At 36.4% G+C, this 11,530-nt stretch overlaps 1 protein-coding gene across 7 annotated transcripts; it reads right to left on the bottom strand.

Annotated features, from left to right (window-relative positions):
- Nucleotides 1-2,084: 2,084 nt before the first annotated feature.
- LOC126849855 (RING finger protein unkempt) lies at nt 2,085-10,182 on the bottom strand. Of its 7 annotated transcripts, none has more exons than XM_050592145.1 (13): nt 9,694-10,182; nt 8,905-9,114; nt 5,819-6,241; nt 5,497-5,720; nt 4,943-5,085; nt 4,536-4,712; nt 4,237-4,429; nt 3,864-4,132; nt 3,561-3,773; nt 3,319-3,474; nt 3,079-3,240; nt 2,682-2,942; nt 2,085-2,454 (listed from the first exon to the last, which is right to left on the bottom strand). In XM_050592145.1, exons 1-12 carry the CDS (start codon nt 9,750-9,752, stop codon nt 2,784-2,786), a joined length of 2,388 nt encoding a protein of 795 aa, XP_050448102.1. In that variant the 5' UTR covers nt 9,753-10,182; the 3' UTR covers nt 2,085-2,454; nt 2,682-2,783. The 7 variants fall into 7 exon arrangements, with proteins under 7 accessions (XP_050448102.1, XP_050448109.1, XP_050448103.1 ...); XM_050592152.1 differs by having other exon boundaries at nt 3,561-3,719; XM_050592146.1 differs by having other exon boundaries at nt 4,943-5,073.
- Between the last annotated feature and the right edge of the window lie 1,348 nt (nt 10,183-11,530).

Raw genomic sequence — 11,530 nt, 5'->3', positions numbered from 1 at the left:
TATAATGAAATTTTAACATTTCCGTACTTATAAAGAATGTATTTAATAAACGCAAGAGAAAATGCATTATTATAATGTTTAAATTCTAAGTAGTATTTTTGAAAATAGTGTTATGGTATATGCGGCCTCTAAGAAATTAAAAGGGTCTCTATGTATATCAGGTGAGATCCCATGTGACCTGCAGTATTAATCGAAAAAGAAAATAGAAGAAAAAGAGGGAAGAGGAAAACTCTTCTCTTATTTGGTTATTGTTTAAAAAGAGTAAACAATGAGAAAGAATGGAGTCTTTCTCTTTATCTTTCCAATCACTCTACAATCTATTATTAATAAAGTAAATATCAACAAAAAGTGTATTTCAATATTTCTGTATGTTATCCTATTGTAGTGTATTATTTTTTTAGTTTTATTTTTTTTTAAACAGTGTATCTCTTTAGCTTTAGACTTTAGACCATATATACCATAATACGGAAAATGTTTTTCCTTTTTTATAACTTTATAGAGTTTGATATCAATCTATAATACAAAAATGAAGGAATAAAAACATTTATTTCTTTTTTGGCCTCACTTTTTGATACTAAACTATGGAGAGAATTGAAAGAAAAAAATAAACAAAAAAGCAAAAACGATAACACCTCTTGTGTGAATATCAATAGTTAAGTAAATATATATATATATATATATATATATATATATATATATATATAAATGTTATACCCCATTGTAATAAAAAGAGTTGACATATTAAGAAAAATAAAAAAAAAATTTAAATTCTATGAGAATTAATTCTGTATAAAATAAACAACTTACAAGTCGTCTATAAAAGTGTCATTGAATTTTTTGTGTGCGGGGTATTATACTTGAAGTTTTAATAATTTCATAGCTGTAATCACGTAAATATATTAAATAAAAGTAATCTTAAAAATTAATTATTGTAACATTTCATGCTTATATGAAGAAAAAATTTGATAATGTTGACCTATCTATTCTAATCGTTATATTTTAGGCAATATATATATATTTTTTATCATGACTATGTATAGTCATTTTTATCATAAAGTTTAACACACAACTACATCTTTAAAATGAATATACGCGTAGAGCCGGGTACATAGAGACGCGTTTCACGTCCTAATTAACATGCATTTAGCATGTCACTGAACTGTAACACGTATGTCACACATGTTTGACTTGTATTTTATATATATATATATATATATATATATATATATATATATATATATATATGTATATATATTTATGAGTAATTTTTTGATTAAATTGGAAAATCCTAAGTATCTCTAACATCCTTATATGTCTACAATTATAAAAACCTACAACATGAAATGAGGATAATTGGTTCAATAATCTACTTGAATTGATTGAAGATTAACCTTTTCATTACTATCACACGCTATTTAATTCAAATGTGTTTTCTAATAATTCCATCGCACAAATACACAAGTACACATATAAGCATATTTAAGTTTTAAAAGGGATTGTATTACAGAAGATTTACAAAACATGTACAAGCTACATTATAGAACAGAAAAAAACATATATTTAATATATAAAATCTTTAAAAATATCAGTTATTGTAAATTTTATAATGTGTCGGAAGTATAAACATTTTTTCTAATAAATTGTAGCTTTGATATATCCTATAAATGTGAAAAAAGCAGCACAAGAAAAAGAAAGAGAAGAAAAGGGAAAGTATAAGCGGTAGATATATCGATTATAAACAAGAGAAAAAAAGAGAAGAGAAAACGAGAGCGATATAATATATGTATTTATATAATACCTTTTCAATATAATAAAATTGGTTACTACCTATTTCGCAGTTGTTTTATAAACTTCCGCGGTATTCTAATATTACAACTATAAGAAATCTGTGTGTGTGTGTGTGTGTGTTTATGTTATTAGATATATAAAAATCTAGAAATTTTATATATATATAATATATATATATATATGTACCTAATTTATATTTTCAATATTAGGTTTTCAACGAAAAATATAAAATTTGTTAATACTTATATATTTTATTCAGTACGAATCAATTGGAAAATCCTATTAAATATATATAGATTTAAATATAATAGAAATATCATTTTTCTTCTGTGACATACGTTTCACAGCTCAACCATTGAAAAAAGATTTTCCCATTGTCAAATGGGAAAAACTTTTGTGTTGAGTTTATTATTATAATTTATTTATTTTAAACAATTATATAGTTTTCGAGGTCCCGGAACTTTGTCGACAATTGCGATTATATTTTCGCGTTAAATGTTCTGTAATTCGCGCGCACGCAAATGCTTTTATCGTAAATGTGTATATTTAACACGCTGCCGCGAATATATATCTTGAATCATATATAAAATAAAACATTTTCTTCTTTAGAGGATATTGTTAGGATGCCATTCTTTGTAGAATTGTATTTAAAGATGTGAGAAATATCTGTTGAATATAATATCGAGAAAAATAACGTAATGTAACAAAATTACAAGATAAAAAAAATCCTACCATATCCGTACTTTGGCGATGATAAATTAATGGTATCTTTATAAATAATCCTTATTATTCGCGGTACGTGCTTACCGCATTAAGAAACAGTTTTATTTTTGTCACTTTATCAGAGTACTAAAAATACAAGTTTTTGCAAAATCGTGATACTATATACTTACATGATATTTTTTCAAAGACTGCCCCCCGCCCTTCCTCTTTTTTTCTTTTTTCTATGAAGCGGAAATTGTAACAACAACGGGATTCTAAGGGAAGGTTCAGGTCTAACTTGTTGAGACGACTGGAGTCTGGCAGTACGGGCACTCGCGCTGATTCGGAGCGCACGTCGAACAGACTACATAATGGTTGCAGGGCGATAAGGTGACCGCACGATTTTGTTCCTCGCAAACCATGCACTTTGTTGCCGTTTCCCTATACAGCACCTTAAAATACAGCGATAGAAGAGCGTATACTCTATCATTTTTTTTCTCGTCATACTGAATTTATTTACAAAATACAGAGCTATTTGCTTTATATATAAGGAAAAAAAAAGTGAATAAAAGCTTTCTTTATTCTTACCTTTTCCACTTCTTCGAGATCTGAGCGCAATTGCGATTGAATTGATTTCAAGGTAGCTATCGATAACGATCTGAGTTCGCTTATTCGTCTCACTGAATGAAGATATGGGCCGCCATTAGAAGTCTCATTCTCGACTCTGAGCGCTTTTATCTGCATTAAAGCCTGCAAAAAAATCCATTCCGACAAATTGGTTTTCGATGTCGAGAGAAAGGCGCTCAGTTAGACGAATAAAATATTTACCTCGTCCCTCTGTTGTTCGGCTATACTGGCCTTTCTTTTTGCCTCCTCGCTTTCCATTTGCCATGCCGCGCAAGCCGTGCGCGCTTGATTAATACGTTCATCCCATGTTGCTAATTGTGCACGGCTCGAGGTCAATTCATCTCTAAGTCTTTGTACCTACGACATATACATATATAACCGATACTATCTCATTTCCGAAATATCTGAGAAAAAAAACAAAACTCTTCAAAATCGATTCTAACCTCAGACAATGATCCAGCATTACTTGGGCTAATGGAAAATGGATTGACCAATGGAGATGCCGGCAGAGTGGATTGCGTGCGTGACGGGGACATTCCTTGGTTTGCGAAATCGAATAAGCTGCTATTGAATCCACTAAGCTTAGAAGTTGAGCTGCTAAGCTGCGAAATATGATTGCTAAATGGATCCGATATCTGATTCATAAATGGCAATGTCTAAAAATAATCCAAGAAACGTCAGTAAAACAATTTCAAGGTTCCTCGTACAATTATCAACATATGTATATAAAAATAACATCAACTTACAGATTCCATGGAATCTTGATGAGAGAATCTTGATCCAGTGAGAAAGCCAGTCTGTAATTGTTGAAGTGGACTCGATGTTGATGGCGAATAATTAGTGAGTACGGAACGTTCAGTCATGCCGGGTATATTGACCGGAGCTGAGCTACCGAGTAGACCAGAGCTGGCTAGGCCTGCTGATATCGAATTGCCGATCGGTGAATTTGTGTCCCTATGAATTGAATCGACTAAATTTAACGGATCATCTAAATGTAACTCATCTAATGCGTTTCCTGAAAAAAGGATTAAATTGTCGATGATATCGTTTTGTTATTATGTTGAGTAGCGCGCATAGCGAATAAAGGTAAACGTCCCACGCATATTAAAAACAACTTACCTACTACAGATTCGACAGTGTCGTTTGAATAAAACGAATTTGACAACGGTGAAACAGTAGTTGCTAACGAATGACTACCTAACGTACCATTCAAATTGTACGCAATGTAGAGGCTTTGCTTCTGTTGAGCTTTTTCAGCTTTAGTTAACAATGGATCACTATCAATTGCGATCATTTGCTTTCGAATTTCATTCTGTTAAAATCAATGTCATTAATTGTGATTAATTGCAGACATGAGTGTGTGTGTGTTTGTGTGTGTGCGCGCGCGCGCATATTATATTTCAAAAAATAAGACTTACTTGTATGAGAGAACTGGGATTATAGAGTATGCTCGTAAGTTTTTGCTGCGCAGCCGTATTTATGCCGGAATTGGTATTATTAGAATTATGCAGTTGCGCACCAGGTGCCTTGCTATGGGAACTGTTACTACCTAAACTGCTAGTGCTGGCAGATTCCGAAACTTCTCCGCTCCCATTCTGTAATTCAGTTGACACATATTTATACACGTTAATACATATATGTGAACATATAGATCGCGGATCTCTCTTATCAACTGAATCTATAGATACAGAAACGCTTATCGGATTCTCTCAATTTCTGACTTCCAACAATTTCCAAAAATTTGTTTTTCTCTCTCTATTTCTTTCTTAATTTTATTCGAATCTAAAAGTAACGTCTATGATGTATCGAGAAAATCAAGACTCACACTACTGTCACTAAGTGGTTTATCCTTGTCGTGTGAGCGCTTGTCGGGTGGAAGAGCGTTGCTGAGTATGTCGGCCAGATTCGCGCCGCAATCTATAGGTACCGCCATATCCCTCGCCAGGCTCATTTCTTCTGTTGGCAACACTGCTTCCATCAACCCACCATACCAACGTCCCAATATATCAATTTTGAGATACAATTTTGACGACTAAGATTTATCATTTATCATTTATCAAATATTAAAATTATCTTTTATTAAGCTCTATGTGTGTACTGGCATTCCAAATGTAATTTGTATGAAAGAAATTTTACGAACGAAGCCGCAACCGATTGCATATCATTATGCAAATTTGTGATGCTAAGAAAAGACGACAGATTATTCCGCTCTCGTATCAGAGCAATAGTGATAATCGAAACAGATTAATGTTTATATTTATATGCATTATCAAATTATGTACATTAAATGTACACACAATACATGTGTGTATATTTACATGTGTATATTGTTAAATTGTATAAGACAAGTTTATAATATAGTAGAACTGTTTTACGTACGATTGATGAGTGTACACTCACGGTCAACATGCGCGAAAGCGCAAAAGACTCCGCGTGGACAATAGCCGGCCTGTTGCACATCGTTGCATTTGGTGGATTTGTAGATCTCAGGATGGAATTGCTGTTCCGTTCTTGTATGACAATACGTGCACGCATCTCCCTGCTCGCAGTTGCCCGGCTCGCCCCATTCCTCGCCGTGTTTCACATTCGGACATGGCGTCGATCTAATTGTCAATTGACATGCAATTTGTTTATAAATATTTGTTTATCGCATAGCTCTCTCATTCGTGATTGCGTATTTGTAATCGATTGCTCGTTTTACCGATATTTATATTTCCGTGGACTGCGCCTCTTATCCTTGCTGTTGTGATATTGCGGACAGGCGTAGCCCTGTCGGCACAACCTCGGTGGTCTTTTGCACGGCTCGGTCTTGTAATTGCTCAGCACATAATTCGTGTCCTGCCACTTTGGATCCTCGTTCATCAGATTTCGCTCCTTGTCGAGTATATTAGGTCCGTTGGATGAAGAATTTGGATCCGAATCGGGATTTTCCAACGCCTGAATTTCCTTGATGTCGTACACGGGCGGACGCAAATCGTGATTGCCGTGGGCAAAGGCGCAATGCGGGCCATTTTTCACGCAAAATCCACGCGTGTCAGTGTCGTGGACGCACATGCATGTCTTGTAATAACGTAGATGATAACGTCTCTCTGTATCACCCGCGGTACGATGCAAAAATGGACACCTGTTTAACAACGAGATAACATTTTATCATTTTCGTCAAGTTATAGTCAATTATTACACTCATGTTTTTTACATTACTTTATTCTAAATTATATTAATGCTTAAATTAATCATATAGTTAGTGGTTAGGTATCTCTCAAATAATTGATTTTAATATGCACCTCTATATTTCTTTTTCAGTTTTTAATAATTTAATATTGCTTGATTTAATTAAAGCAATTATTACATATATCTACTCATCTTATTTATTCCTCACATAATATTTATTCGGTATTATTAGCTTGTTCTTAAATTTATATCTCCCCACTCTTCTTCGTCAGTTTCTAATTACATTTATTATATTTCTATAATTGTTCATTATTCATGTATTATTCACTATTAATTTATTATCGTATTTTTTACTATGTAAATTACTTTTAATTTATAATTGTGCGTATATTTCTTTTCCAAAGAATTATTTTTTCATCATAATAAATAAATAAGCGAAACAAATAAATATTGCACGATATTAACGTAAAAAGAGTTTTAATTGTTATTTTGGGGCAGATTTTTTTTTATTGTTTCGAATAAGCAACGAGAAATTGAAATTAATATTTTATTGCTACTATAATGCCTAATAATAATATGGCTAAAAAGATTTTTAACAGAGTGACGAACAAAATTGTGACATGGAATCACTTTACGACGTATATTGGAATGAGATTTGGATACGTGTTACGATTCTTTGTTGTGCCATCGTGCCGCGAGGCAAAATCGATAAAAGCAAGCTCCTTTGTTCGACAATTCGTAACACTGGGAATTTTGGAGAGTTTATCGTATGTTTGCAATCATTCGATGAAGATCACTTTATGTACATCCATCAAATGCAATCAAAAACAATTTAATCGCCAATTTAAAATATCTGTAAATTATCGTTCAAATTTCACGCGACATGGTTTTTTGCATAGAAAACGGAGATGACTCTTTCATCTCTTTTATCTCTTTAAAAAAAAGATAATATAATTAAACGCAATCTTTTTTGCAACTATTTACAAAAATATTATCATGTTAATAAGAAATGTATACATGTATGCAAACTATAAATAAAGAATGTAAAGAAATGTGCTATGACAAGCAAACAAATTTTTATTTTTAAATAAGACTCGAAAGAAAGTCATTTATTTTGTTTCTCGTAAAGATGATTTATTCGTGATGATTCGTGTAATTTGTCTAATATTGTTGGCTACAAATATCCGCGTACATTTATGCAAATATGTATCCCGAGTGTATCCCCGCAGGTGTATCGCGTATGTTGCATGTATATATATTGGCGCTGTCGAAATAAAGTTAAAACGAGAGATGCGTTGTTAATTTATGCGCAAGTAATAATGTAATTTCATTGTTCGCAGCAAACATATGATTATATGTAAAACTAATATCGCGAAAATCAAGGATTTTTAGTATCTATTTTAGTAAAAGAAATCGTTTTTCTACCTTGAAACCAAGAATGAGGGAAAAAAAAAAAAAGAACAGGTTGGAAGACAGCTTGAAAAAAAGAATGTAATAATTTGCGCGTGAGAAGGATCGATCGTGAGCCACAAATTGTCTATACATATATCCCAAAGTGATTATATATCATTGCGTAAATCGTATCGTTGGAAGGGTTTTATGGAAATCGTTTTGCATCGATTGAAGATCGCGAAATGTCACGTTGCATCTTACCGGGCAAAATTACGCGTGTGCGTTACGCCATATATGTGTCAACGACCATCGCAAAATGACGCCGCGCGAACAAAGTGCGTCTCTTCCTTCCCTTTTTTTTTCCTCGCTCTCTAACCTCGATTTCCGATCTCTCGTAACCGAGATCGCGAGAAATGTCCTTCCAAGTCCGGGTTCTGAGAAGCATTTTGTATAATTTAACGCGCGGCAAGGCTCTCCCCGCAAAATCTTTGGAATTCAATACGAGAGAAAGGTGTAACCACTCAAGTTCGCAGCATTTACAATGAAGCTAAAGCGCGCCCGCGAACAGTTACAGTTGAATATAAATAATTTAATTGGTTTAAATAGATTAGTGGTCATGCGATAAAACGCGATACGCAATTTCGGGCGACGTTTTGCATATTTTTCTTTTTTTCGCTCTTGTCCCCGTTCAAGTCCCAAATAACAACACTGATTTCTTTGCGGGGGATGACAGAGCGGCGAGCGCGGTAAAACGTAAATACACATATGTGCGCACGCGAGGCACGTACGCCGCGCTACGTGTACATATGGGCGCGCGTATGGAACATATATGTATGTACGTATATCACATCCATCGCTTATCGATGCGCCGTAAGCGGTGAGAGGCGAGGCGAGTCGAGGCGAGTCGAGACGAGACGAGTCGAGACGAGACGAGACGAGACGAGAGGTGAGAGCGTGCCATTTTGCACGCGCGCGCAAATACGCACCAACGCACGTTACGGCACCGTATTTACTACACCGGCGAGAGAGTAAACGTCAATTTTCCCGAGTAACAACAATGTCGCGAAAGGCTGTTTCATCTTGCCACTTCGATATACACATATATGTATAATACATGTTATCCATTCACTTTGTATCTACAGGAACAAGGCCACATGTATAGTATACGGTATAACGACAAAGATAAAGAAACGACACAATTGTAATAATAAAGTAAAAACTTACTCGTCCCCATCGGGGCAGATGCCAGTGGTCTCGTCGTATTTGGTGCAATAATTGTCGGCGCTGTAGTTGAAGGTGCGGTCCCTCTTTCTCACCGGTCTGCGCCTCCGCTGGTTCATAAAGTGCCAGTTGAAGCACGTGAAGGGTCTGTGCTGCGTGCATTTGCGTTGTATGAAGAGAGGACATTGCTCGACGCGGAATTCTTTCAAGTATCTGGAATGCGAATCCGCGGTACTAGACATTATTTTTGCCCGAGATCTTGCTACCTCCTTGTCGCTGCCTCACCGCCGTGTCGTCTTCGCTCATACATGTACAATTTTTGCGGATCGTAGGACGCGCGCGTCGCGTATAGTCGCGTTCGTTGCTCGCGACTCTCCCGTTCTTTTCTCTCTCTCTCTTTCCTCTTCCTGTTCACTCTCCTTCATCTGTTCAACGTCTTCTCTCTTTCGTTCAGCTCGTCGCTCTGTTCCTGTTCTCTTCTGATCGTACTCACATTTCTCTCTCTCCCTCTCCTCTCTCAATATATATTTTCTTTACACTGCACTTTCGGCGGTGGTCCGCGCACTTTCCGGTACAAATGGCCAACTCACTGTCTTTCGCTCGCTCGCTCTCGCTCTCTCTTTCTCTCTCTCCCTTACATTCGCTCGTTCGCTATATTTTTTTTCTCCCGATATACGACGACAGATATCTATATGCACAGTGCGCGCGACTTATACCGCGTTCCTCCGCACGAGTTATCTCACTGATCTCACTTGGACTGGTGGCACGGTCTGAGCAACGGGCGCTACTTACGTGTAATGATTTGCCTTTTCCGCCTGAGCTGTCAACAAAGGTTTCGAGTCGGACTTCATCTTGGATACAACAACGCGAGCCGACCAACCGCGCTCGCGCACCAACACACGCACTAACACGTACGGTGTACTCCACCGTCCAACACGGCGCACCGTCTCGATCGTCGTCCTCGCCGTCGCCGCCACCGCCGCTGCTGCCGTCGTCGTCGTCGTCGTCGTCGTCGTCGTCGTCGTCGTCGTCGTCGTCGTTGTTGTCACCACCAGCAACACTACCACTACCACTCCCGCTATCGTTGTTACCGCCACTGCCACCGTTGCTGTCGCCGTCGCGGTAGCCGTTCCCGTCGTCCCCGTCGTCGACGTCTTCGTTGCCGCTACCGTCGTTTGTACTCGTATCAGTTTCTTTTCGTCGTTCCTCTTCCCTTATCCTCGCCCTCGCCAACCGCCCGGTCTTGGCCCTATACGCGCAAATCCTATTGGATGAGGAATGCGGACGCGCGGCACGCGCGACGCAATATACCCTATACGTGCCTTGGCAAACCAATCGCCATTTCCCCTCACGCTCACGTGACGCGATGTCTTTCAAGGTCATTAATGTTTTGGTTTAACGCGTGAACAGGCATCCGCGATTCGACGGCGATGCGTGACACCGGATCGCCAGTATAGCTGTCGTTGCCCTCGTTTAACCTTTTTAGAAATTTGGTATACACATTTTGGTTTTAGATAAATTTAAATCTTCCATGCGCGACGCCTTGTTGATTCTTTTCGGAAAAAAAGAACCTAGAGTCGATGATCTGTCTCAAAAAATATTTGGGCAACTTTTACTATCTATTTTCAATATTTTCAATATTTTCACTCTCCTTTCTCCTTCGAAGAATATTAACAATCTTAAAGTCGATTTATCGAAACATGAGAATAAAAGAAGCCGAGAATGTCTCCTTGACGTTATGTTTTTTTCTCATTTTGACAGGATATAGAAATGGATTGCTCATCTTACATATTTATCGCTGCATTCGTTTTCCGTCATTGTTTGTCATTGATTCTCTTGGAAATTGCGCGCAAAATCGATAGTTTTCTCTCTCTCGAAATAAAAAATCGAGGCAAATGACGCCATTGATCAAGCAGTCTCGAAAGAGAATTATATAATTTTATTCAAAATTATCACTCGTGTTGCATTTAGTTATTATCATGATAGAAAAATATTTTTCATAAGACGCAGAAAATAGGGGAGAATGGGCGCATTTGCAAGATAACATTGTGTATACGATCTTTTCAATCTCACTTTCATTGAATCGCCTTCATAGACATAAAATATATAGATGGGAAACCTATTCAGCGGTAAGGGCACTAATAATTTTCCGGCGCGACTCGAAACATTATCCACCAATCACGAGTCATAACCGAACCGAATCACGAGTTTAGCCGAAAGGAACCGAATCAGATTGTTTTGAAATCTTATGCAATTAAAAACATAATTTCAAATCACATATTATTTAAACAATCGATCAGACTGATTTGAAACGATATAACATTAGTTCAACTTTTCATCCGACAATCTATCCGGACAATTTGAAATCGAGTTAAAGACTTATCATTTATATTATGACAATTGCAATTACTATATAGTACTATATTTATATATCCTCAAGTTCTGAACTGAACTGTTTTAAACTTTGGCGATTGCGCGAATCGGTTTAACAAAATTTAATCATTTTGTTTCGGTCTTTTTTAAGCCTATTCAAACAATTTGATTATAATTTACAAACTATAGCCGAAAATCATCTCAGAATCAATTTCCATATGTTATACTAGTATTAAAATCTAAATCGAAATTGGGA

Source organism: Cataglyphis hispanica, chromosome 5 (genome assembly GCF_021464435.1).
Source record: "Cataglyphis hispanica isolate Lineage 1 chromosome 5, ULB_Chis1_1.0, whole genome shotgun sequence".
Taxonomy (NCBI): Eukaryota; Metazoa; Arthropoda; class Insecta; order Hymenoptera; family Formicidae; genus Cataglyphis; species Cataglyphis hispanica.
Note: the sequence above shows the minus strand (reverse complement) of the source record. Positions and strands in the feature narration are given on the sequence as shown.

What these genes read in the sequence shown, in the direction of transcription:
- LOC126849855 (XM_050592145.1), bottom strand. Translation starts at nt 9,752, where the DNA reads ATGAAGTCCGACTCGAAACCTTTGTTGACAGCTCAGGCGGAAAAGGCA. An exon ending in ATCTGCCCCGATGGGGACGA is followed by an intron (nt 6,242 to 8,904) that starts GTAAGTTTTTAC and finishes GTTGTTAAACAG; the next exon opens with GTGTCCATTTTTGCATCGTA. An exon ending in ATCTCGAAGAAGTGGAAAAG is followed by an intron (nt 2,943 to 3,078) that starts GTAAGAATAAAG and finishes CTGTATTTTAAG; the next exon opens with GTGCTGTATAGGGAAACGGC.